This window comes from Sminthopsis crassicaudata, chromosome 1, assembly GCF_048593235.1.
Source record: "Sminthopsis crassicaudata isolate SCR6 chromosome 1, ASM4859323v1, whole genome shotgun sequence".
Taxonomy (NCBI): Eukaryota; Metazoa; Chordata; class Mammalia; order Dasyuromorphia; family Dasyuridae; genus Sminthopsis; species Sminthopsis crassicaudata.
This window is the reverse complement of record NC_133617.1, coordinates 46,038,551-46,065,718: the sequence shown is the minus strand read 5'-3', so window position 1 is coordinate 46,065,718 and position 27,168 is coordinate 46,038,551. Positions and strand designations below refer to the sequence as shown.

Here is a 27,168-nt window from a genome sequence, read left to right as displayed (position 1 = left end):
CTTCCCAGTATCTCCCTGCAACTACCAGAGGGTCATCCTTTGTGACAAAAACTATTTAAAAAGAGAAATATAATTTAGAAAATTTATCAATTCACCATACAAACCTGATATCAAATGATGTAGAGGCTATTTAAAGATGGTATGACAGTGGTTCAGAGTGCTGGACCTTCCACCTCTTAATAGTTGTATGACTTTGGATAAGTCAAGTTGTCTCTGTACTCCCCTGATTTTTAGGGAAGAGTTCCTGTACAGAACAAGTCAGACATCTTTCACAAAATCACGTATGTTGGCTTGTTCTTGTCACTTATATTTTCTCCCTTATGCTGTCACTACGGTTCTGAGAGAGAACTCCAACAGAGGAATGAATACAGACACTGTTTGACTTGTTAAAAATAAATAAATAAATATAAAATAAAAATAAATAAAAAACCTGTTTTCTAACTTAAGAGAAAACTAGCAAGTCAGGATCATCAGATCAGAAGGTCTTTGAGACCTAATCCAGCTCCCTCATTTTCTAGATAAGGCAAATAAAGAATTAAACCCCACATGCTGTGTTTCTGACTTCTGAGCCTTCTCTATTATCTTGCATTGATGACATCAGTAGTCAGTGGTAGGAACTGGAATCCAGAAGATCTATATACTTCAGATACTTTCTGACTGTGTGACCGTGAACAAGTGACTTTACTATTCCTAGCCTCAGTTTCTTCATTTGTAAAATGGATAGTAGTGCTTACCTCCCAAGATGGTTGTGAGGATAAACTGAGAAATCTGTAAAGCACTTTGCAAATCTTAAAAGTATTATATAAGTGCTATTGATCATTATTACTATTATCATTGTTATTATTATTACCTAACTCACCTTCATTGTGATAGTGGTTGAGGACCTGCCTAAAATCAGTTTCTTTATTTTTTTTCTTTTGAACTTAAGCACCAAAAAAAAAAAAAAAAAAAAAAGAGCATCTCCCTACAAACACAGAACACAATTTGCATTTCATACCATTTGGGTTTTTTTTTTAAGTCTATAATAAATTCCACACATTACTTTCAAAACTGCCCCCGCTTGCATCTGCTTCCTTCTGAAATTCCTTCTGTTGTCTTCTGTGCATTTAAAAAATATTTGAAAGCTCTCTCTTCTCTTATTTTTGGGGCATCAGCAGTGCTAACACCCCTCTTCCAAGCCTCCCTCTCTAATTAAAAATACAAGAGGGAAAAAGAAGAAAAAATAGTACTTGTAATAAGCTAAATGAATCGACAGCTTGGCTGTGTCCCAAAATGGATGTCTCTAGCTGCACCCTGAATCTATCTGACTTCTCAATGAGGAGATGAGCGACATTCTTTTCTGGAGAAATAGTTGCTGGGTGGGCGGTATAGAAAATGTTTTCACCTAAATCTGTCCCCATATTGCATCGTTGAGCCGTGCCCCCTGTTGGGAGCAGCACATGAGCCTGGAAAGAACTTTTGTAGCCTCCCGTACTTTCAAAGCTGCTAATACGGAAGACTGGGCGAAGGGAGAGCCAAAAGGTCCCAGACTTGAAATAAAATCCCTCCTCAGACACGAACTTGCTGTGTGATATTGGAAAAGTTGCTTTCCCTCTCTGAGCCTTAGCTGCTTCTTCTCTAAAAATGAAGGGTTTGGTTTAGATGGTCTCTCAGGTCCCTTCCAGCTGCACATCTTATAAGCCGTGGTCCAGATGACCAAACTCTCCAGCCTGGAATGAAAGCACAGGATATGTAACCGACAAAGTTCAATCTGCCTTCAACATGGTTGGTTTTGTTTCCACAGAAAAGCATCCTCAGGGAATGGCGCTGACGACTCTAGGTAGGAAGTGAGCCTCTTGCCCTCCCTGTCTTGTCCTGCCCCAACCCTGCCCTGCTAGCCCTCATTTGCTTTCTGGCCCGCAGGAGGCAGCGGATGGCGGGCGGGGAGGCCGATGGATGTTCATGTTGCAGATGCCCTTTAGTGACATGTTGTGGATTTTAAATGTGCATTTGCATGTCCTGGCGCTGTCCTGCAGGGGAGCTTCCTAAACCAGCCAGGGCCCCCCTAACACGCGCTCCAAGGCGTCTCCTTTGCAGCTTTCTCCTAATGACAACCCCGCATGAATGGCATCTGGGGTGGGGCAGGGGACTGGCTGGGTGGAACAGAGAAATCAGCTTCACTAACACTTCAACTGGATGTACCAAGTCATTACGGAACACCTGCTGGGTGCCCACAGCGGTGCTCGGGCACCCCTGTGTACTTTCCATTTTTCCATTTAAATCAGTGTACAACTTTGATCAGTTTTTTTAAACAGCAATTAATCAATGGAAGCATTTGTTAAGCACCTAACATGTGCTAAACATTGGCGAGTCAAAAAGAGGCAAATGACAGTTCTTGTCCTCAAGGAGCTTATACTCCACAGAGAAGACAAATATATACAAAGCCAGATATAGACAGGATAAATGGGGAGTGATTAATAGAAGAGAGGCACTGAAATTAAGAGGAGTTGGGGAAGTTTTTCTGTAAAAGGTGAGATTTTAGTTGGGACTTAAAGGAAGCAAGGGAGGTCAACAGTCAGAGTGAAGGAGGGGAGAGGCTTCCAGCCATGGTTGCAGCCTGAGAAAATGTGTAAAGGCTGGGCCAAGGTCCCGACAAAAGCCTTTGCAGACTCCAGCTTTGGGATTCGTGCATGTGAATCGGCTGGCTTAATTCTTTCAGTGTAGTTACTCGTTGAGCCCTGGGTTGGCCATGGTGGAGGTGGGGTGGGGGAGAATGAAAGGGTTAGATAAGAGGCAGATGGACCCTGTGTAGTGGGGACAGAGTGGGGAGGTGTCAGGGCACAAACATGGATTACAGTAATACATAGCTTGATAAATGACGTGATAAGGGAAAGGTGGAAAACAGAACAACTTTGGGGGAGAGGGAGGAGGGAGAGGTTGAGAGGTCAAGAGCGAGTATGGCGAAAATGGTGGACTTTGGACACATCCAAAGCTATCTTTTGACCAGAAAAGGCTGGCTCAGTTTAAAAAGGGGGGGGGGCATTTATATAACTTTTTATTAGAAAGTAGCTGTTCATTCAGAATTGGTTCTTCACTGCCACTGGGTGATTGGCAAAAGAATGCCCAAGCTATAGAGTCATGGATTCTCTGAGTGAAATGGAACTTCCCCTGAAGGGCAGCTGGCTGAACCCCACCCAAAGGAGACACCTCCTCTAAAGGGAATCCAGTGTAAGGAGTTTCCCTGAACCAAAGTGGAGTTGTAGCTGGCACTTGGGGACTTTAGAAAAACTATCTTCTCTTTTTGCCTTGGTGGACTGTAGCTTTATTTTTCACGACCTTGCTATTATTTTCTTTAGCTTAGTTGAGTTAACTGCTAGAAACCTGCATTCAAATCCTGCCTTTGAGGTTTCCTAATTGTGTGTCCCTAGTTGTGTCATATTTCTAGGCATTTTCTGTATAGCAAAAATTTGCTTCTTTGTGCTACTTGCCTCCCAAGATGGTGGAGAAAAAAGCTCTTTGTAAGCTAAGTATTTCAGAATTTCATGGGGCTGTTGCTCCTTTCACAACAGAATTGTATTGATAACAAGTATCTGCAAAGTTGGAGGCAGCCAGCCAGAGCAGTGACTCTGAAAAGAGTGACTTTGGGGAATCAGAGAACTCTAATTCAAATCTTAAATCTGTTGCTTATTCTCTATGTGACCTTGTGACATATAACTTCCCTAAGCCTCAGTTTCCTTATTTGTAAAGTGAGGGGGGCTGAATTAGATTAAACTCAAAGGTCTCTTCCAGGTCTAGACGCATGATCCCATCAGCATTTGATTAGCTTTGCCCTGTAGGCAATTAATTTGTTTAGCCCCTGTGAGTTTCAATTTTCCCATTTGCAAAATGAGGTTAATAATTAATAATAATAGTAAGAATATTTGCAGGTGCAAGGATGCATTTTGGACAAAGGGTGGGTTTTAGTCAGCACCACGTGTTCTGATCACAAGTCTGAAAAGCAGATGTTGATTGGTATTGGCAGAGAGAGTTTCCACACTGGGAGTCCCACACCCCCAAGTCTGAACCCCCAAATAAATAAATAACAGTCGTCCTTCCTGCTTTGAAGAACTGTTATATGAAAAGCCCTTTGCAACTTGAAGTGCTTTAAGAATGTGAATTCCCCTTATTCTTCACACCCTCCCTTGGTTTCTTCCAGAAGCCTTTCGATATTCAGGGTCTTCCATACCTTACATACTTCTTGGGCGGGGTTCTGACTATGATTGGTTGGTGAAATCACAGACTGAAGTCTCTAGGTCTTTTGCACACGGGCAGGCAGCTCATTTTCTGGGACCAGGAGCATTTTGCACTTGTACAGCTTCAGAGATAGCTACTAGCAATAGCTGTAATTAGCTTCGAAGGTGTCTCAGTGATAACTAGGTTCCTATCACTTTGCCTGCCGTTCCCATGCAGAAAGTCTGCGCACATGTTTCTCTGATGTGATAAGTGGTGGTCTATGTGTATCAGGGAAAGATGTTCAAAGAACTTTGCCATTCAGTGCTGCCATCAAGATTCTTGCCAGCCTCTGTAGGTTAGGTTCCCTCCGTGATTTGTCTTGTTTGGCAGACAGGGTTCGGGACGGTTAGGGGAGAAATGTTCTGACTGTAGTACCAGGGGGCTTTGGGAAACAGTTTTAAGAATTAGTTTGCAACAGGGTTGAATTCAGGATGCTGGTTCGTGAATTTAGGATTTTGCAATATTGTGACTGCCGGATTCAGAGCAGTAATTGACAAACCCATGAGAATATGGACCCATCTTGACACTGGCCAAGGGGATATTCCCCATGGGAGGTTGGGAAGCCGGGGCTGACCAAGGGACCTAGTCCTCTTGACTACTCCTGTCCAAGACACTGAAAGAACTTACCCATCTCTAGTTGTTCTAAGCTGCTTGTTCCTATGGGGGCTGTTTGTATTTTAGTGTGTACGGGTTGTGTTGGTCGTGTTTGTTGTTTACCCTTGTACCCGTCCGTTTTAACCCTTATTGTGCCAAGTGAATCGTGTCCTCTGCGCCATCCAGAGAGCTGCACACAGACTGTGAGTATGTGTATGTGTGTTGTTCCAGGCCGGCAAGGAGGCGAAGGGATCTCCGTGTTCGCATGGCAAACATGACCGTGGTGACACCCACGGAGTCCTCCTACTCAAACACCTCTTCCACCACGGCGCCGGCCAGCACGGAGGAGCCAAAGCCCTTCGAGAAGGTGAAATCTAAGGAGTCCCTGGTCATTTCTGGCCTTCAACATTTTACTGGCTACAGGATTGAGCTCCAAGCATGCAACCATGACGAGCAGGAGTCCAGGTGTAGCCTTGCCGCGTATGTCAGCGCGAGAACCATGCCTGAAGGCAAGTCAGCTTCCGTGTGCCTTCTCTGTGACGCATGATTTCATTCCCTCCTTCACTGACTCACTCCACAAACATTTACCCAAGGCCCATTTCGTGTGTACAGGGCTGTGCACCTTTCCACTGATGGTCCCAGAGGAAAAGGAGTTTTGTTTTTTTTAAACCTGGAGAGTTAAATTCTTTCAGCATTCTGAGGATGGTGACTGTTAGTCACCTTTATAAATTCTTGAAAAATCTGGATTGTTAAAGAAATGACAAATATTTCCCAGGCAGTGTTGTAAAAACAAAGAAATAAACAAAAAAACAGTATATTAAAGGACAAGACCCAGATTTGAATCCTGGATTTGCCTCATCAGTTGTTGTATGTATTATAAATTGACACATCCTCAATCAATTTTCCATTCATCCCATAATCCCTGCTGTGATTCCTAAGCCTTTTACATATATTTTTAAAATTTTTGTAAAGTAATTTGATGTGAAATATACAAATTGAATTACTTTCCAAAATTTTGTAACTTTTAAATAAATATCCACTTTGGTTTTATTATGAACTTAATTTGAACAAATCGCTCCTCTTCTTTTTCTTCCTTCATAAACTAAGAGTGTGATCTTGATGTCTGTGAGTTCCCTTTTAACTATACCTGTGATCCTGCCATCACCTGGGTGGAATCCAGGCTTCCTGGGAGGATGAGACTGGTGGATGGATTGAGCTCAGGAGTTCTGAGCTGCAGTAGAGCTGGGCTGATATATAGTGACCCCAAAGGACGGGAAGCTATCAGGCTGTTTATAGAGGGGTGAACCGACCCACGTGAGAAACAGAGTAGGTCAAAGATCTCATGCTGAACAGAACTGTGAGTGCTTCACTTCCAGCCTGAATGAGAGAAGGGGGACCTAGTCTCAAAACAAACAGAAGCAGAAACAACTGCTGATCCTTCACATGGACCCCTTTGTTTAAGAATGGGGACCAGGCCAAGGTACTTTGGGTCCCTCCACAGGCTTCCAGTTGACTGATTGTGATCCGTCTGTTCTGGTATTCTGACCTTCAGATTTTTTTTCTTTTCTAGCCAAGGCTGATGATATTGTCGGTTCAGTGATCCATGAGGTGCTTGAGAACAACATTGTCCATCTGCGGTGGCAGGAGCCCAGACATCCCAATGGCCTTATTATTCTCTATGAAGTCAATTACTGGCGAGTTGGAGACACTGAGGTGAAGGGACCCTCCATCTGTGGGTGCAGGGAGGGCTCCAATTTGAGTCCTGGTTTTGCTACTGACTCCTTCTTCATTCAATTTCCCATTTATCTCATAATCTTTATCATGATTCCTATTTCTATACCTGGATCTAGTGACTGGGGATTGGGAAGCTGGGCATACGTTCAGTGACCCAATAAGCATTTATTAAGTTCCTACAGTATGCTAGATGCTATGCTAGGCACTAGGGATATGGAGATAAAAATGCTCTCATGGAACTTATATTTTACATGAGGAGAGTGGGGGGGAGGAGGGTAACACTGTCCACATGTCTTCAATTAAAGAAGCATTTATTGAATGAACGTCTAAAATTTATCAGCCATTGCCCTAAGTCCTCGGGATACAAGAAGACAAAGAAATTTTCCCTGTTACATTTCACAGAAGAATCTGACATGTACACAAGTGAATCAAAGTATTTACAAAGGATTTTTTTAAGTCAATACTTTTTTTATCAGTATAAGGAAATTCCCAGTAAGAAAGCTCCCTCTACTGACGCATATGGGTAACTGTTTTACAATTTAGAGGCTTAAAGAGTTTGCTGAGGATATTGAGAGATTAAATGACTTTTAAAAATCATTCTCTAAAGCTAAAAGGAATCATAGAGATTATGTACTATAGAGTTTAATTTTTATGGTAGAATATATAATACATTAAAAAAAGTTTTCAATGAACAAAAAAAATTTTTTTATCCTTCCTACCTCTTCTCTCCCCCCATTAATAAAGGCAATGGTGGAAGAACAAAAGCTTTGTAACGTACAGAGCCAAACAAGACAAATTTCCCTCTTGGCCATGTCCAAAAAATATGTCCTGGTCTGTACCCCCAAGTACCCCCACTTATCAGGACCTTCCTCATGAGGTTCCAGTGAAACAAGTGCTTTGCACAATGCCTGGCATGGTGCAAGTGTTTTTGTCTTCCAAACTTCTTTAGTAAAGGAGTTCTTAACCTGGGGTCCATGACCTTTTAAAAAATATTGATATGTTAGGGCAGCAAGGTGGCACAGTGGATAGAGTACCATCCCTGAAGTCAGGACAAGCCGAGTTCAAATCTGGTCTCAGATACTTAACACTTTCCTGGCTGTGTGAGCCTGGGCAAGTCACGTAACCCCAATTGTCTCAGCAAAAAAACAAAAATTAATAGTAATTTACACAGCCTAGGTTAAGAACCCCTGTTCTAAGGCCCCCCTCCCCAGCTCTGACATCAGTACTCTAAGCTATTTTTCACTTGCATGGCCCTGAGTTTTATGCCAACTTCCTCCTTCAATCCCTGTGGTAACCTTGGAGGCTTTTCGGAATAATGGTTACAGTAAATCCCTCTTGAAACTAGGTTGGCTCCATTCCCTAGGGTTTTTATGTGGCTGACTGGGATTGGACAGAGTATTATGAGAGATGGGGAAGAAGGAAGGAAACCAGCATTTACTAAGTCCCTAACCATGCCAACTTTACCTCATTTGGTTCTCACAAAGTCTGGAAGGCACCAGGTGGTTTTGAAGTTGAACAATCTGAGGTAAACAGAGATTAAGTGACTTGTCCAGGATCATAAGGCTAGTAAGTATTTGAGGTTGGACTTGAATTCAGAGTTTCCTGACTCTTGGCCCTGCCACTGCACCACCAGTAGCCAAAGGGAGTATCTTAGGAAAATGCCTTTCCTGCTTCTACTGATTTTACTAAGAGAAGAGCATTCAATCTCTCAACTAACCTGCTTGTTTCAGTTGGGCTAAGTCAAATCAACAAGCATTTATTGAGGACTTACTATTTGCCAGGCACTGTACTAAGTTCTGAAAATGCAAAGAAAAGCAAATATGTATTCTGTCCTCAAAAAGCTCCCAGGCTAATGGAAGAGACAACATATAAACAACTATGTAGAAACAAGATAGAGACAGGTTAATTTGAAGGGAACTGACAGAGAAAGCATTATGGGAAAATGAGATTGGCTGCTGGAGACAATAAGATTTTGTCTTGGACTTGAAAGAAGCTGGAGGTGAGAGATGAAGAAGGAGAGGTTTCAGGCAGGGGGCATAGGGTGATGTTAGCTGGAGTTTGGAAGATGGAGTATCTTGTGTAAAGAAAACCAGGGGGATAGAAACAATAGAAAGAGACCAGATTATTAAAGGTTTTAAAAGTCAAATGGTATTTTATATTCTGGAGGTAATAGGGAACTCCAAGAATTGACATGATTAGAAATGGCGTAATTAATTTGACAGTTGAGTGGAAGATGGTCTGAAGTTGGTTGCAAAAGGATTTGAGGCAAGGAAACAAAGTATTGCAATGCTCCATTCCAGCAGAAGGTGGGGGTAGTGTCAGGAGTGGGTGGCAGAGGCATTAAATTGGCACAATTAACAATTTGGATATGGGAAGTGAGAGCTGGTGAGGATGGCATCTGTTTTGAGCTTGAGTAAGTGGAAAGATGGTCTCAGCAGTAACAGGGAAGTTCAAAAGGGGGAAAATTTAAGGGGAAAGAAAATTAAGGTGTTGGGGGTTTTTTTTGTTTGTTTTTGCTAAGGAAATTGGGGTTAAGTGACTTGCCTAGAGTCACACAGCTGAAAAGTGTTAAGTTTCTGAGGGCAGATATGAACCCAGGTCCTCCTGGCTTCAGGGCTAGTGCACTATCCGCTGTGCCACCTAGCTGCCCCAATAATTAAGTTTTAGATATCTGCAGAAATTCCATTTTTACATGACCCATAGCCTATTGGAGATATGAGTCTATTTTAGGGCTGAATAAATGTATCTGAGAATCATCAACATCAAGTTCATGACAGTTGGTGAGATTCCCCCAGTAAAATAGGGAGAGAAAAGAAGATGGCCCAGAATAGAGCCCTTAGGACACCCACAATTAATGGGGATGATCTGAATGGTGAAGATCCAGTAAAGGAGACTAAGAAGTGTTTAGAGATGTAAGGAGGAGAGCCAGGATTGGACAGTGTCATGGAAACCTGAGAAAAAGAAAGTAGCAAGAAGAGGGCGAATAAGAGAGTATTGGCCACAGAAAAGTCAAGAAGGAGGAGGGTTGAGAAAATAGACATTGGATTTGGTATTGATCATTATCAATTGTCAAACAGGGACAGCTGGATGGCAAAATAGATGGAGCTCCAAACCTGGACGTAGGAAATTTTGAGTTCAAATCTGGCCTCAGACACTTTTAACTGTGAGACTGGGCAAATCACTTCATCATGTTTGCTTCAGTTTCCTCCTCTGTAAAATGAGCCACAGAAGGAAATAGCAAACCACTCTAGTATCTCTGCCACGAGAACCCCAAGTAGGATCATGAAAAGTTAGACACAAATGTAAGATGACTGAAGTGAGTTAGTAGAACGGATCGATTGACAGTCTTTAAGGATATAAGAGACATAGTGTGTTTGTAGGCAGTGGGGAAGGATCCAGGAGACGAAAGAGAGATTGAAGGTGAGAGATTAGGAATGGTAGATGGGATGATCTGGAGAATATGGGATGGAGTCAGATCAGTAAATGGCCAACTGGGATATGAACTTTCAACTCCAAATCCAGTGTTTATTACCTAAACCAAGAGGCCCAATTGCTGGTTTAGCTGCTTTTCACCCAGTCCTCCTTGTCTCTGCTTGCCCACCCTTGGAGTATCAGTAAGCTGGCTTGGGGCTGTTCCAGGACAGCTGGTCCTCGTATTTGCCCTGAATTCAGCCTCTGTTCTCTGAGCCATGACTGATTCTACCTGGAAGAGTGTAACCTTTGAACAGAGTTGTTTTTCTGGTTGATTTTCTTGCTGGTGATCAGGGTCACATGCTCCGTGTTTCAAGCTCTTTTTTCCTCCCATTCATGTTTTCCACTGGACCACTGCTCTAGCATGGGCCTTGAAGTCAGCGGCTCAATCAACAAGGATCTAAGTTTTTCTGTGCTTGACCCCATGTGGAGTCTCCCTAGCTCAAGTGTGGGGGTTCAAAGAAAGGCAAAAACCAATCCCTTCCTTGAAGAGGCTCACATTTTAATGGGGGAGGCCGGCACATATAAGCTATAAAGAGGGAATAGATGGAAGGTCTTCTTAGTGGAGAGTGGGTCACTAGCTGCCATTTATACAATACGTTACGTCTTTATGAAGAGCTTTTCTTGAATACTAGATAAGCTAGATAATTCCGGCGTCCTCACCCCCATTTTACAGATGAGGTTAATAATTAAGGCAAAGTGGTTTGCCCAGAAGTGTCAGAATTGGGATTTGAACCAAGGCTTCTGGACAACCACTGTGCACTGTAATGGGGACCTTTGCGGTTCCCTCCTTCCCTTCTGCTCTCTTTCATGGGAGTTCTTGCCACGGGCGTCATCATGGTCTTAATTAGGTTATGAGTCCATAAGGGAAGAAAGAAATCCTTTCTGAAAGAAGCCTGGGAAGAATGGAAAAGGGATGGGGCATCTATCATTGTTCATTGGATACCTTTATCTCTTAGCCCTGACCCACTCAGTCAGTTACTTACCAAGCATTTATTAAACAGTTACTTTGTGCTGTACCCATGACAGCAGCCTGAGACCTAGCCTTAGATCCTGGGAGAATTTGGTTTCCCCCCTGGTTTGATGCTTCATTAACTCATTGACTTTGGCGCAGTGACTTGTGCCCACTCTGGGCTTCTTTTTAACTCTTTTATAAAATGGAGCAGCTGGCAGCTTTGTGTGGATATGACTTCAGAATAGCAGAAGGAGCAATAAGATGGGTTCAAATCCCACCTCAGCTACTTATTAGCTGTTGACCTACAGCAAATTATTTAAACTTGCCTAACCTCATTTTCCCCATCTATAAAATGGAAATAATAATAGCACCTAATTCATAGGGTTTTTGTGAGAATTAAAAGAAGCAATCTATGTTAAGTGCTTTACAAAACTAAACATTCTTTATAAATGTGAGCCGTCAGAATTCCTAACTAAAGTATTTTAGTATTTTTTGAGTTCTGTGATTGTGGGAAAATCATTTAACTCTTCCTGAACCTTAATTTTTTTCATCTGTGAAATGGGAATATACACTGACTCACTGATGGGGGAGGGGAGAGAAGGAAATAAATAGCACCTACTATGGCACCTACTCTGGCAAGCATGCTAAGTGCTTTATAAATATTACTTCGTTTGATTCTCACAACAACCCTGTGAAGTAATTACTCCTATTATCCTCATTCTACAGATGAGGAAACTGCGGCAAACAGAAATTAAATGGCATGTACAGACACCCAGCTAGTTAAGTATTTGAGTCTAGATTTGAATTCAGGTCTTCCTGATGAGGTTCCCAGGGTTCTAGCTCCTGTGCCATCAAGCTGCCTCTTGCTTGTAAACTTTAAAACACTTGTAAAAATAGGGCAGTAGGTGTTGTCATCATTTTTAGTGGAGAGACCTCTGAACTGAGGGTCAGGAAGTTTGGGTCTAAGTCTCAGCTCTTTCACTAACCTACTATTGTGTCACTTTTCCTCCCTCTGGATTTTAGGTTCCCCATCTGCAAAATGGGCATAATTATCCTCTTCTTTGTTTGTCTTCTGGGATTTTTATGGGGGTAATGAGAAGCAACAAAGAAAGCATAGTGAATAGAGTGCTGGACTTAGGAGTTGGGAGCACCTGGGTTCAAACCATCTCTGCTATTTACTCCTTTTGTGACTGGTCAAATCACTGTCCCTCCCAAATGTAAAGTGATAGGGCTGAATTTGCATCTTAAGGACTCTTTCAACCCTAAATCTGGGATCTTTTGATGTATCTAAGTGAAAGCATAGTACAGCTGGGGGTCTGCATTTGTTGGGTAATCTCCAACCTTGTTAACTGCTCTGAGATTCTTCAGTATGTTTCTTGTCAGAGCTTCCCGCTCCATGGGGGCTCGAGGGTACCTGAGCACTTCCCATCAGGCCGATCCCTCACCTTGCTAAAAATGGCAGATTTGGCTGCCTATGCAGGCTGGTGTGGATATAAAATTATAGGATTATACCAAAACAAGAAAAACAAAAGATAACCTCTTCTCTCTGTTCTTCCTCTTGCCCCTATCTTTCCCCAACTTTCCTCTTCCCCCCAATCAGGAACTGCATCTCTGTGTTTCCCGCAAACGTTATGCCAATGAACAAGGCTGCAAATTCCGAGTTCTGCAGCCAGGCAACTACACCGTTCGCATCCGAGCTACCTCTTTGGCGGGAAATGGTTCGTGGACTGAACATACCTACTTCTACGTTGCAGATTATTGTAAGTTCCTTCTGTCAGTCAGGAATGACTTGCCTGTTGTGTGCCAAGAATTATATAAACTGTAAGCCTTCTGAGACCCGTCCTTTGCTTGAGCATCCCATAATCTCACTGAAGAGTTGTTGTGTGATCACAGCTAAATGGATGACCTGGACGGTCCTGTGAGAAGAGAAGGGAAGAAAAGAGAAGAGAGAGAAAGAAAGAGGAGGAAGGGAGAGGAGAGGGGGAGACGGAAGGAAGGAAGGAAGGAAGGAAGGAGAGACAGACAGACAGAGAGTATACATGTCTCTGTGTGTGTGTGTGTGTGTGTGTGTGTGTGTGTGTGTGTGTGTGTGTGTGTCTGCACGCGGGTGCATGTGTGCTCAGAGAAAGCTTCCTGTAGGAGGCAGGATTTGAAGCAGGGCTGTAGTCAAGAAATTCTCCAAGACAAATATATGGGCAACAAGGGTTATAGGAATCTACGTGATAAGAGTGGAAAGTGTAATGAGTTTGGAGTCCAAGAGTTCAAACTGTGCCTTAGACAGTGGTTAGCAATGTGACCCCAGGCCAGCCATTTGGTCTCTGTTAGATTTAGCCTCCTCATCTAAAAACTGCAGATAATAGTTCCCCCATCCTCACAAATGAGGATCAAATGCACCATTCAAGGTAAAGAAAGTGTTTCACAAACCATAAAGCCTTGCCATTCACTAATAATTATGTTGCTAATAATGGTAATAGTAGCAGCTAACATTTTTCTAGACTTTTATAGGTTGCAAAATACTTTATATTCATTATTTCATATGAGTCTTACAATGGTCTTGTGAACTTAGGTATTATATTATGAGTTATTTATACATTCTATATTACTGTGTTATCAGCTAATATCCTTATTTTTAATAGTTTTTCCCTCAATTCCTCAATTGCTTAGGGTCACATAGCAGCAAGAGTTTATGTCAGAATTTGAATTTGGGTCTCCACTCCAAGGCTAGCATGCTATCTGTTCTATTGTTGTTTGTCTTCCGTTCTTGAAGACAACCATTACATCAGGCAGTGATGCTGTAACATGCAAGTGAATCAGATTTAAGTGAGGGAGAGCTGGGCAAGGTCACCTGCCTCACTTCCCCTCTAGAGCCATTTAGCTCTAGTGTCCAGATATAGATCAGGATGCCTGGAGATGACCCTGGATGCAGTAGGAGAACTGTTTAGCCTTTCTAAGCTAAGGTCTTCAACAGTTCTCAGTTTGACTGAGGCAGCACCCATTCAGTGATTAAGGTTATATAGCAACTGAGGCAAGGAATGGCCTCTTTCAACTAGTCAAAAATTTAAAAAACATAAATAAATAAATCTGGGAGGATGAGGCTCTCAGGATTTCTGGCCAACACAGAAATGATTGCTATTTATGTTCACTAATACTCTCAAGATCTGTGGGTGGTTGGGCAAAATATTTCACCTTCAGCTCAGTTTCCTTACCTGTGACTTCAGGAAATTGGACAAGGTGATGTCTAAAACTTTTTCCAACTGTGAAAATCTGTGGGACACAGGTAGGAAGCTGTGATAGACCCTAAGCTGTGAATCAGGGACAGTGAGGAAACTCTCCCCGGAGACAACATCCAGGGGACAGTCACCAAGGGGAGAGGAGACGGATTTCAGTCTATTAGTCAATAAGTGTTTAAACACCTACTATGGGTCAGCCACAGTGCAAGTGCTAGAGATATAGAGAAAGGCAAAAGTAAGTCCTGTCCATTCTGACATTTGAATGAAGAAGAAAATACATCTAGAACTATGTATAAATGAGCCATATGCAGGAATAAATTAGAAATAATCTTAGACAAAAGGCCTTAGGCTTAAAGGAGACCAATAAACATGTCTTGCAGAAGGTGGGATTTCAGATGGGGGTAGCATGTCTTTGGATCCATGACTAGTGAAGCTTGTGTGAACAATGTTAGAAGATGAGCTTCTAGGTTCTAAGATAGAAGGGATCTTGGAGACCAGATTTTATCTTTCTTCTTCAAGGTCACACAGCTATTAAATGTCAGTGGCAGATTTTGAATCTAGGTCTCCAAATTGACATTATATGAATGTTACCTTTTTTGTTGTTGTTTTAGTAGATGTCCCATCGAATATTGCAAAAATCGTCATCGGCCCAGTCATCATTATCATTTTCTTGATCAGCCTGGTTGTAGTTCTTTATATCGTTGTGAAGAAGAGGTAAGTGTGAGATAACAAAATTAAAATTTTAAAATAAAAAGGGGGACAAATAGCCTAGAAAGTACTGATGATATTTTGGTAGCACAGAGAGACATATGTAGAGACAACTTCCCCCACCACACACCCACAGACACAAACACACACAATAAAACCCAAATGATGATCAGGTCACTTTACAGTGGGGTTAGATTGTTATTCTCTACCAATCCAAACCCAAAGTCTGCCTCTGGGGCCTTGTGTTCTAGATACTAACTAGCACCTCTGGGATGATTTTACAAATGGGAGAACCATGGGATTTGAAACATACATTTACTCAGCAAGCATTTATTAAATGCCTTCTGTATATAGGGTTTAGGGAATTGGTTCAAGATAGATACACCAATAGACCATATTTTACAAGAAAAATACTAGATGGTAGAAAAGGTTGAAAAACCCTTTGTACTCATGCCATATTGATGATTTATGATTTGGTTAGGGAATAAGATGTGATGGTATGGTGTAATGGATTGAGAGCTGATCTGACAGATCAGACAGATCTGGATTCAAGTCTCACTTTTGACCCATACTGGCTTTGTGACGCTGGATAAATAATTTTACCTTTCAGCACCCCAGCAACTCTCTTAAACCTGAAAAATGCAGAGAAGGTTCTCACTCGCATTGGTAGAAGATTTTCCTCTATCCCCTATCCCTATCTCCTCCATAAAATGAATATACCTTTAAGGAACCTAGAGATTCCAGAATTACATAGAAAAGCAGGCTCTTTCCAGGATTCTCTAAGCTGGTGAATACTGAGCCCTCGTTAAGAATCCTTTGGTCTTTAGATTCCCTGAAGAACTGAGTCATTTAGAGGATTCTGTATCCCCCTTCCTCTCCAAAGAATTGAGTGATCCACACAGCACATAAAAACTGTAGGGAATTTGCAGGGGTTATATTAGTAATTTATTCCCATGAATGAATTCACAAGGGACTTTTGACAAAATCTAATCAATTGCCGAGTTCTACCAAGAATCTCATGACCGTAACATTCCAGGAGTCTCATGAACCCAAAGTTTCCACAGAAAATAGAATGACCCTCAGGATTTCTCAAAGAACCTAACACCTTGTAGGCTTCCATGTAGGATCTAAAGCCATTTAGGTTTTTCCTTCGCTGTTATTCCAGGCAAACGGAAGGACCGACGGGCCCACTGTTCGCCTCTTCCAATCCGGAATACCTCAGTGCCAGTGATGGTGAGAGCCTCGCCCCAGAGAGACATGTGGGCCATTGGTTTTAGAAGAATTTTCAGTTTTGGCCCCTCTCCCCTTACAACTGAGTCGTGTGTGGGCCCGTGCCTGTGTGTATGAGTGTGTGCATCCCCGATGCATGTATGTCCTCTCTGGTTACATGAAGATTAGAGAATGCAGGTGATAGAACTGGCCAACCTTCCGTTTTTCAGCCCTTCCTCCCTTAGTCCTAAGTTACACTCAAGCTCCCACCTTGGGCAAGCCTCCCTACAAAAGGGCTGCAGTGAGGTCCTGGGGGGAGAGGGACTGCAGAGCCCTCCATGGAAGTGTAGCCAACACCGGGGTCTTTGGGGGCTTTTACAGTTTATGTACCGGATGAGTGGGAAGTCGCTCGAGAGAAAATCAGCCTCCTCCGTGAGCTTGGCCAAGGCTCTTTTGGCATGGTATATGAGGGCAATGCCAAGGATATTGTCAAGGGGGAGGCCGAGACCCGCGTGGCCGTGAAGACCGTGAATGAGTCTGCCAGCCTCCGGGAGCGTATTGAGTTCCTGAACGAGGCCTCTGTCATGAAGGGCTTCAGCTGCCATCATGTGGTGAGTGGCAAACGTGTTTGTTAATGGGGCTTTCAGAAACACTATCAATCCAGGGTCATCCATGGTGGGAGAAAAATCACTCCATAAATAGCATGTGCCGTGTTCTTCAGATGGGAAGGTTAGGGGAGAGATGGGTAAGAGGGAGCAGACCCAGGCCCTGCCCTCAGGGAGCACCATATATCTGAATTTGAAGGAAAATGGAGCCGACACAGGCTCGATTTCATTTCAGCCAATGAATCTCTTCCTTTGGAGGGCCCCTCTAAGTTTTGTGACTCTCTCCCTTGCCTCACCCCATCCCACCCTTCCCCAAACCCTGCCCAGGGACATTTACCTAAGCTAAGTCTGTCTTCATCCCGCAGGTCCGCCTCCTGGGGGTGGTCTCCAAAGGGCAGCCCACCCTGGTGGTCATGGAGCTGATGGTACACGGGGACCTGAAGAGTTACCTCCGCTCCCTGAGGCCAGATGCAGAGGTCAGTTGGTCCCCAAACAAGAACCTTGGGAACAATTTTTGGAGCTCATTTCTGCTGAGTTTTTACTCCACTCACCCACCTGTTCTTCCTTTAGAACAACCCTGGTCGTCCTCCTCCCAGCCTCCGGGAGATCATACAGATGGCCGTAGAGATCGCCGACGGCATGGCCTATTTGAATGCTAAGAAATTTGTTCACAGGGACCTCGCTGCCCGAAACTGTATGGTTGCCGAAGACTTTACTGTAAAGATAGGAGGTAGGTTGGAGAGTGGGGGAGGCAATCTCATCTGAGACCAAATTTGAGAGGGGGGACTGCATTTGCTTACTCTTTGCAATTAAGCAGACAGACGTTAAGTACCTACTGGGTTCTAATGCTGAGAAAGAGGAAAATTCTAGCTAATATATAGTCTCTTATGCCATTCACTCCCAGGGTGACTCAGGACATGTCAACCTCTCTGGGTCCCAGTTTCTTTAGCTGCAAAATGAGGCTAGACTAAATGACTTGTAATTTTCTTGGGACAGTGCAAGCAAAAAGCATTTATTAAGCAAATATGCCTGCCAGTGGGCTAAGTGCTGGGGATATTAATATAAGAGCAAAGAGAGGGAGGGTCACTTTCCTCAAGGAGCTTCCATTCTAATGGAGGAAGACCTCACACAAAAGGAAGCGGAAAAGCAAGGGAAATAGGATTGGGGAGGTAGGGAAGATGCCCAAGTACCCACATGGAGGCATGGAGGCAAGATGAGAAGCAGCTAAAATATAATGACAAAATCCAGGGCCTCAAAAGCAGAAGCTCTGAATCTGTGAACCTTTGTTTCTGAGATTCCACAAATAAGAGGGTTTCAAGGTGTTTTCCAGTGAGGGGTGTTTGGTAAATATTTAACAACCGGGCCCCTAGGTTGGGGGGGGGGGGGGGGGAAACCAAACAAACCCAAACCTAAGAACAAAATCTGCATGATACACTTTGAAGTTTAATCTGCATCATTTAAGTCTAAACAGTCAGCAAAACGATAAATCAAGCCCTGATTTCGGTTTGCCTATTTCTGAGGAATAAAAGCTCACACTGAAAATTTAACAATCGAGTCTGTCACGAGGAGGTTGGCTCCAGTATACCACTGATCCCAAGTCTGGAGCTGGGGTCCCTGCCCTCGTAAAGTGCCCAGTCTCAAAGGGAGAGGCACAAATACCGTTAGCAATAATAGATAATATTATGTGATGAAAACAGTATGTGTTAAGCATGACTCGGGATCCAAGGAAGGTGATAAGGTGGTAATTATTGAACAGGTGATGCGGGCGAGGTTACTGAAGGAGACAGCACAATTTGACCTTTAGAGGGTGAAGAAGAAATACAGAAGGAAGAGAGATGAAGGGCTTTCTAGGAGAAAAGAATGGAACAAGGAAAGGCAAAGAGGCAGGAGAGATCGTGGCACATTTTGGGGGAAGTCATAGGAGAAAAGGCTAAAAAGCTTATTTTGGGGTTGGATTGTGGAAAGCCTTGAATGCCAGGCAGAATTTTAACTTTATTCAGGAGATGGTAGGGAACCCCTGAAAATTTTCCTTCAGCTGAGTGATAGGATCATTAAAATGACCGAATCTATGGCTAGGCTTGATTCCCAGATTCCCCACATTAGTCACTTCAGGTTTTTGTGGACCGTGTGGTTGGGAGAGGAGAGATTGGTAGCAGATTGTGAGTTGGGGAAATGGGATGATGGGAGTGAGTTGTCTGTGAGGTTTCTAACAGCCTTTAAACTGTTTGTTGCCAGACTTTGGGATGACCAGAGACATCTACGAGACAGATTATTATCGAAAAGGGGGCAAAGGTTTGCTCCCAGTGAGGTGGATGGCGCCAGAATCTTTAAAAGATGGCGTCTTTACTACCTATTCGGACGTGTGGTAAGTGAGAAGGGCGTGTTGCCCAATCTGAAGGTCTCCCAGGACCTGCCGGGCTTCAGTAATGAGTTGGAAGGAGGGTGGGTTTCAGAGGGTGGCTGCCCACCAGAAGGCTCTCCCTCTGACCATTGCCTCCATGCTTTTGCTCACAGGTCCTTTGGTGTGGTCCTATGGGAGATCAGCAGTCTGGCTGAACAGCCTTACCAAGGCCTGTCCAATGAGCAGGTCCTGAAATTTGTCATGGATGGAGGGTACCTGGACCAACCTGATAATTGTCCAGAGAGAGTGTAAGTATTTTGAAAAGGCTGAGAGTGAAATAATCCCTGATAAATGTTTGAATGAAGCTAACTTTTCTCATTTTTTGCAATAATAGTTCCCATTTCTGTGGCTTTTAAAAATATTTTCCCTACCACATACTTGTGAGATAGGTATTAATAATAATAATAATAATAATAATAATAATGATAAATAGCTAACATCAATAGAGTTTTAAATACATCTTTTTCATTTGACTCACACAATACCCTGGGAGTTAGAGAATGCAAATAATTTTGAATAAATTTACTTTACAGGTATATATATTATCTCTCCCTCCCAATAGATATGAGAGCCTAGGCAAGTCAGTTAACTTCTATTTGTCTCAGTTTCCTCATCTGTAAAAAGAGGACACTAGTTACAGTTACCTCACAGGGTTGTTGTGAGGATCAAATTGGATAATATTTTTACAGCCCTTTGGACATAGTAGGCACTACATAAATGCTCATTCTCTCCCCTTTTCCCTTTCCACCTTTAATTGAAATAAAAATTTAAACCATCACAGTCAATACACATAGTCCAGCAAGACAACTCCCTACATTGTCTGTGTCCAAACAGCCATGTCATTCTGAACCTTGACTCCATCGTGTCTGGAGGTGCATGATGGGAATGTCTTCGGAGTTCTGGACTTGCGGTTCATCACTGCTGTATCAGTGATCTCAAGTCTCTCCCACATTGGTCTTCTCCCTAGTGCTAGTGTCAGTCTGTTAATTGTTCTAGTTCTGCTCCTTTTGCTCAAATATAATTATGCAGATGTAGAAATTGAAACTCAGAGCATTTTGGCTACTTGTCCAGGATCATACAGCTAATTATTCCTATCTGGCAAAAGAGGCTGAGGTAGAAGGAAAGACTGAGAATGAAAAAGTGAGAGTTGGAGGCTGGTCTCCCCGGCCTTGTATGGAGGATGAAGAAAAGCTCATTCTGGGCGAGTGATTTGATACACATTATGTAGTAGTAAGGGCAATGAGCCAGAATTCAAGCCCAGGATCTCAGTCTCCACATCTGGCCACTTTTCACAAAATAGCCATACCTTCCAAGATGTCCAAGGTCAATCAGAGTCTGGAATTCAAATCTAGCTTTCTTTGCTTCCATGGCCTTCATTTTTTCCCTTTGTAAACTAGAGGGTGTCTTGGCTTATCCATGTTCTAAGGGCCCTCTCAGATTTGACATCCATGTTCTAAAGGCTCTCCCGGCCCTGACATCCCGGGTTCTAAGGGCCCTCCCAGCTCTGACATCCCAGGTTCTAAGGGCCCTCCCAGCTCTGACATCCCAGGTTCTAAGGGCCTTCCCAGCTCTGACATCCTGGGTTCTAAGGGCCCTCCCAGCTCTGACCTCCTGGGTTCTAAGGGCCCTCCCAGCCCTGACATCCCAGGTTCTAAGGGCCCTCCCAGCTCTGACATCCCGGGTTCTAAGGGCCCTCCCAGCTCTGACATCCCAGGTTTTAAGGGCCTTCCCAGCTCTGACCTCCTGGGTTCTAAGGGCCCTCCCAGTTCTGACCTCCCGGGTTCTAAAGGCCCTCCCAGCTCTGACACCCTGGGTTCTAAGGGCCCTCCCAGCTCTGACACCCTGGGTTCTAAGGGCCCTCCCAGCTCTGACATCCCAGGTTCTAAGGGCCCTCCCAGCTCTGACATCCCGGGTTCTAATGGCCCTCCCAGCTCTGACATCCCAGGTTTTAAGGGCCTTCCCAGCTCTGACCTCCCGGGTTCTAAGGGCCCTCCCAGCTCTGACCTCCCGGGTTCTAAGGGCCCTCCCAGCTCTGACCTCCCGGGTTCTAAGGGCCCTCCCAGCCCTGACCTCCTGGGTTCTAAGGGCCCTCCCAGCTCTGACCTCCTGGGTTCTAAGGGCCCTCCCAGCTCTGACCTCCCGGGTTCTAAGGGCCCTCCCAGCTCTGACCTCCTGGGTTCTAAGGGCCCTCCCAGCTCTGACCTCCCGGGTTCTAAGGGCCCTCCCAGCCCTGACCTCCCGGGTTCTAAGGGCCCTCCCAGCTCTGACCTCCTGGGTTCTAAGGGCCCTCCCAGCTCTGACCTCCCGGGTTCTAAGGGCCCTCCCAGCCCTGACCTCCTGGGTTCTAAGGGCCATCTTAGCTCTATCTTCCTATCATTTTATGACTCTACCTGATGCCCCTAGAAAGCCAAAATAATAGCCATTAAGTTATTTTTCTTGTTTTCAAATCTTACAATTCTCTTTGCCTATGTCTGCTCTTACCCTGAATCTGGCTGGAGGCTGCCTCTTCACCCATTCCAGAGGCCGGCCATCCCTATGGAAACCTAGCAGTTGCAGCAGAAAGGAGCTCCTTGGCGGCCACATGCCCCCAGTTCTCTAGGAGCTCCTAGTGTCCGGGGTCTGGCTTTACACAGAAAGGAAGGGATCTCAGGAGGAGAGGCTTGGAACTAGAGAGAAAACTCCAAGACTGCTCCAACACCCGTGCACTCTCGTTTTTCCTAATGAGGTAGCTAAGTCCCATAGTGCTGAACTAACGGCCAAAGTCACAGTATTAAGGGACCGAGGCAATATTTGAACTGAGACTTCCTCAGTGCTCATGCAAAGGTTATTTAGCCTGAAAAAACTCTCTCTCTCTCCTTTTCCAGGAACAGCCTAATGCAGATGTGCTGGCAGTACAACCCCAAGATGCGCCCCACCTTTCTTGAGATCATCGAGATGCTGAAGGATGACCTTCATCCCAGCTTCCGGGAGGTCTCCTTTTTTTACAGCGAGGAAAACAAGCCTCCTGAGAGTGAGGAGTTTGAGATGGACTTTGAAAACATGGAGAGCATCCCCCTGGACCCTTCTTCTTACTCACAGAGGGACGAAGTCCTGGGGAGGGACAATGGGCCATCGCTGGGCCTTAAGGGGAACTATGAGGAGCGGATACCTTATACCCACATGAATGGGGGCAAGAAGAACGGACGCATCCTCTCCTTGCCACGGTCGAACCCTTCCTAACGTTTCCCTCTTGGGGATGAGTGTTTAAGGCTCCCCCTGGGGCTTTGATGTTCTCACCGGATGGACGGCCTGCCCCGCTCCGGGAAATCTCAGGATTCCTCTGATTGCTGCCACCGTGTGACTGACACACGACTCAGACTCTCCCCTCCTTCCCATTTCTCCCCTTCTCGATTCTGTGCAGTCGGCCCAGTGACTCCGGCCGCGTTCTTTCTGTCATACCCGGCTGTCTGTGGACCTCACTGTGAAACCCGTGTCCTGGGGCTGCCGGCCTTCCGGTCACCACCTCGCAAACGGGAAGCTTCGAGCTCCGAGAGAAGTTGGCTGGCCGTGTTTGTGAGCACAAGACATTTTGCCAGGGTCCAGGTTTCTCCAAGGAAAGCACTTGTTTGTGGGGGGGAAAAGACTTTCAAAAAGTGGGGGCAGGGGGAACCAACCAACCAAACCACAAACGACCCATACACAAATCCTTTTCCAGCAAAATTCCAGGCTTTTCAGGATGCTCCCCAGAAAATGTTTCTTTTGTTTAAGACTGAAACATATTTTTTAAGAAAAAAAAAAACAACAACAACAACACAAATCAGTTATATTAGTTCCTCAGATTGACCAATAGCTGCTGCTCTCACACTTTTTCATGGGTCTGAAGCCCTTGATTGTGTGCGCTTGTGTGTGTGTGTGCCCGTGTGAGTGTGCACACGTGTGTCTGTGTTGTGTCTGTACCTCCAGCGTGTGTTTCCCTCAGTGTATCCACATCAATGGAAGACTCTTTTATCATTCTCACAGGGGCTTTGGACTCCTTAGGGGCGTGTGCCTCTTTCTCCTCTTCTAGTTTGTTGGGGTGACTTTGCCCCCAAACCAATGGTTTTTGATATGAGACCGCCATGCTTGTCCCTTCCCTCTCTCACTTTCTCGTTTATGTTTGGTGATTGCATCTTCCGGGAGCCAGGATCTCGGGGGGTATGAGTGGAGAAAAGTGGGGTTCAACTTGAAGCTGGGGATCCTTTCAAGACCAAAAAAAAGCCAGGAAAAAAGTCAGTTGGGTGGAGATCTCCAGCTCTCTCCTTCCCTTACCTCCCCCCCATGGCAACCTAGAACACACCTTTGTTGGGTTTAGACATATTTAATTTTTTTAAGTTTTAAACATTAACTTCATCTAAGTTATTGACTGTTTTTGATTCTTAGGTTTGGGCTTTTTTGGTCTGTGTTCTGCAGGTGTGGTTTCTGTGGTCTGAGAGTGACCCATTGATCTGAGAATAAACTGATTTTAGCTGATCACAAGCCGAGGAGCCAAGAGGCATAAGTTGACTTTGTACTTGACGAGGTTTTAGAGATAGGTTCCTGATTTATTTCATTTGTGTGTGCGCGTGTTATGTGCGTGTGCGTGTGTGTGTGTGTGTGCCAAGAGCTGTGAGCTGAAGCCTCAGCAGGGGCAGGTGTGATAGACACAGATCTCCTCTCTCTCTTTCTCTCACTCCTCCTTCTGCTCTCTTCTTCTTCCCTTCTCCTTTTCATCTCTTAGTGTTCCCTCTCTCCTAGCCTTTCCTCCCTTTTTTTTCCTCCTCTTATCTCCTGATGTTCTCTCTTATTCTTCCTTCTTCATTTTCTTCTCCCCCTGCTTCAGTCTCCGTTCTTCCTGCTCCTGGACCCGTCTCCCCTTTTCCTCCTTCCTAGATGCTCTCAGATATCCCTTTCATTCCCATACCTGTCCAGCTTTCTCTCTCTATTGTATATTTTCCATAAATACTAGAGGAAAAAGTATTTAAATGCAGGAGGAAACCCCTCCCAGCCCAAATACTCTGAAAAACAACATAGACCCTCATTAACAAGTGTCTGTAGAGAGCATCTGAAGACAGATGTTCTATCCCCACCTGTGTCTTCTCTGCAGGGCAGGTGGGGGGAAGCGGTAGCTTCCAAGGCTCTCCCAGATGGTGACTTGATCCCTGGCAAAGCCTTTGCCTTTGACCAGTGCAGCTCCATCTTGACCTGGGGCTTGGCAAAAGTAGAGCCTGCTGGGTGGATGGTGAGGAGTGAAATACAGGCCTTAATGTCCATGTATTGTGGTTTATCTATGCCCTTAAACCATAGCTGTTCCTCACTGGTAACTGTGGTGACTCAGAGCAGATACATTAGTCCAGTTTCTCAAAAGGTTGCTCCCATCGATCGCCCCTGAGGTTGTGATGGCACCTGCTCTCCCTTTCCCACGCTCCCTTGCTTGCCCACTAGTTCTCAGGTATTCCGCGGCCTGCAGGCTTCCGGATGCTGCTTCTCACTTCCCAAAATCGTGATTAAGAACAGGATTGAGAAGTAATAATGATCCTCCCTCCAGCCTCATAACTTCTTGGTCAGGGATACAAGTGAAAAAGAAATCTGGGCCAAGCATGGGGGATTCCCCCTTGCACAGATAGCATAAAAGTGGTAGTCCTTAAAAAGATTATCATGAGTTCGATTGGGCAAAAGTGCAAATGGAAGAGGGCATGCACTCAAAAGTCACCATGAGGAGATCGAGGTAGGGCTTTGTGTTTTCCCTAGTAGCCTGTAGGTAGTAGTGAGCGGCTCAACACTACATTATCAGGAAAGAAGAGAGATGTATTCTCACATTTTTTTCTAATTCAGAAAGGTTTTCTTATTAGGAAAATAAAATTTATTTATTTTAATATAATATAAATCACTGTAAAAATTTGTTTTCTTAAGAAATCAAAAAGTGTGTCAATTTTTATTGCTGAAAAATTTGCAGGAGGATGCAGTGTGATGATGTTTTTTCCTCTTCTGTCACAGTCTACCTCAGTCTTGTAAGGATGTCTTCAATGAGGGATGGGTTTGGACTGGAAGCAGATTTGTCTGGCCCAAGTCTGAACCAGAATGATTAATGTCAGTGGATGGCAATGCTGGGGACCGAGAGGGGTCAGTGTGGGCAGACTCAGAAAAATGTGGTCCCTCCTCATGTGATCTAATGAGTGGAATAGGGACCCCCATATGTGTCATTCCCCAGTTCCTCTCCTAACCTTTCCCCCAACCCCATTATAAAAGAGAATACCGTTTCAGAATCGCCGTAATTTTTGACCTTGCTGTATGGCTCTAGTCCATGCTGTTTCTCCCAGAGAGACTCAGTAAGAGATTGCCGTCTGAAATGAAGCATCCATGTCTCTCCTGGTTCCTACCCTCAGGAATGGATCCAATTCTTCCATCAGAACTTTGTGGTCTCAGCCACCTGTTAGAGCCTCATGAGTACAAATCTGTTGTGTGGTTTGGTCATTTGGGGGGAAGTCTTCACAGGGAGAGGAGGGGAGAACTTACAAAGGTTGAGCTATTGCCATTGTTTAAAAAAAAAAGTGTACTTTCCCCATTTGGGCCCCCAGGTGCACTTGGTGCTGGACCTCTACTCAAATGTACAACATGAATTTTTTTTTTCCATTTTATTCTTTGGATGGAAAAAATGCAATTAAAAATGCTAATTTTTACAATGCAGCATATATTCAAAGAAAAAAGAGGAAACTGGCACAACCTGGATTGGCTATTAAGAGACCTTAATCTGACCTCTCTTGGCCCTTCTGAAACACAGGTCTCAGACTGTTCGTTGGAGCAGGGTGACCGCGTTCTGGGTTTAGCCTGTGAGGGCTGGGAAGCTCAATACTAATAGGAGTCTCTACCCCATGGGCATCATCAAGTGCCAAAATCATTAACAGCTTGTTTTTTTTTTTTTTTTTCTCTCTCTCTAGTATTTTACTGTGCACAACAGAATTGCTTCAATCTCTCTCTCTCTCTTGAGTTGTGCATGTATGTGCTTGCACATTGTGGATATGTGTAGCAAGGCTTGATTAATGCAGATCTGTGAGGGAGAAGCTTGTTAATGGAGTTAAGAGTAGGCAGGAATCTTGCAGAAAGCCAGTGTTTGCATCTTGTTGAACGTGAACCCTTGGTCCTTGAGCGTGAACCCTTGGTCCTTGGGTAACCAGCGTGACAGCTGCGTGGGTAGCTTCAGGTGATAAGACTAAATGGTGCTTCAGTTGTCCAGCTGTGGCCGGGACAACCCCAAGTTTGGCGTGGGTGTGGGGAAGAGGCAGTCCACTTAGCTTTAACCTTCACCTGGCTGTGAGCAGGGAGAATCTTAAATTATTTCATCTGTGAAAAGACTGAGTATTTTCTCTGTCTGCTTGGATCTGAAGGTTCCAACAAGAACGGGGAAGGGGATCTAAGAACTGTGTTCGGAGGAGGTCATGGGCCTGGATGCGCCTCTGATGAGATGTCCAGGCAGGGGACAGAGGAGAGGGGAGAGGAAGCAGGAGTAGGAGGGGAATCGTGCTTGGGCTGTATTCTTTCCCTAAGTCTCAGTGCCTAACTAGGTGACAGCTAGTAGACTTCAGCCTTAAACAGTTATCGTCCTCCGATCTCAGCATTCTACTGCATTCACTCTCAGCTAACTTGGCCCCATTCAGCTGAGCTGGGCTGTGGAAAGCTTTGGCCTCTAATAGTGGGGGGAGGGAAGCAGATTTACAGGGATTTTCTTGAGCTCTGATGGCCAGCTGGCTCATTTGGTTTCTGGAAGGAGGGACTCAAGTTAACAAGTTTCCCTCAGGATAGGAGAAAGACAATCTTGAAAGATCCCTGAGACCAACCGATTATGGAGACTTCTGTCATCCTTCCCGAATGAGTTCTGGGCCATATATATTCTTGGATGGGGTTTCTCAGAGGCTTTGGTGAGCGGTGAAGAGAAGACTTCATCTTCCTGCTCCTTCAGGGTCCCAGCCCCAGTCACCTCGTACCAAATCCAGCCAAACTAAACCTCAGCCAGGTCCT

General features: G+C 44.5%; 1 protein-coding gene across 4 annotated transcripts in view; it reads left to right on the top strand.

Moving 5' to 3' along the window:
* INSR (insulin receptor) overlaps positions 1-22,954 on the top strand; it is a 142,151-nt gene extending 119,197 nt beyond the window's left edge. Inside the window, exons 11-22 of one of the 4 annotated variants that reach the window (XM_074300538.1) lie at positions 1,784-1,819; positions 5,077-5,354; positions 6,416-6,558; positions 12,606-12,765; positions 14,847-14,949; positions 16,109-16,176; positions 16,534-16,763; positions 17,123-17,233; positions 17,328-17,487; positions 18,993-19,122; positions 19,272-19,406; positions 22,023-22,954. In XM_074300538.1, the coding sequence (XP_074156639.1) occupies positions 1,784-1,819; positions 5,077-5,354; positions 6,416-6,558; positions 12,606-12,765; positions 14,847-14,949; positions 16,109-16,176; positions 16,534-16,763; positions 17,123-17,233; positions 17,328-17,487; positions 18,993-19,122; positions 19,272-19,406; positions 22,023-22,377 (1,909 nt within the window). In that variant the 3' untranslated portion in view covers positions 22,378-22,954. The remainder of the gene's footprint in view (positions 1-1,783; positions 1,820-5,076; positions 5,355-6,415; positions 6,559-12,605; positions 12,766-14,846; positions 14,950-16,108; positions 16,177-16,533; positions 16,764-17,122; positions 17,234-17,327; positions 17,488-18,992; positions 19,123-19,271; positions 19,407-22,022) is intronic. The other 3 variants (XM_074300547.1, XM_074300565.1, XM_074300556.1) reach the window with 3 other exon arrangements.
* Positions 22,955-27,168: the final 4,214 nt, after the last annotated feature.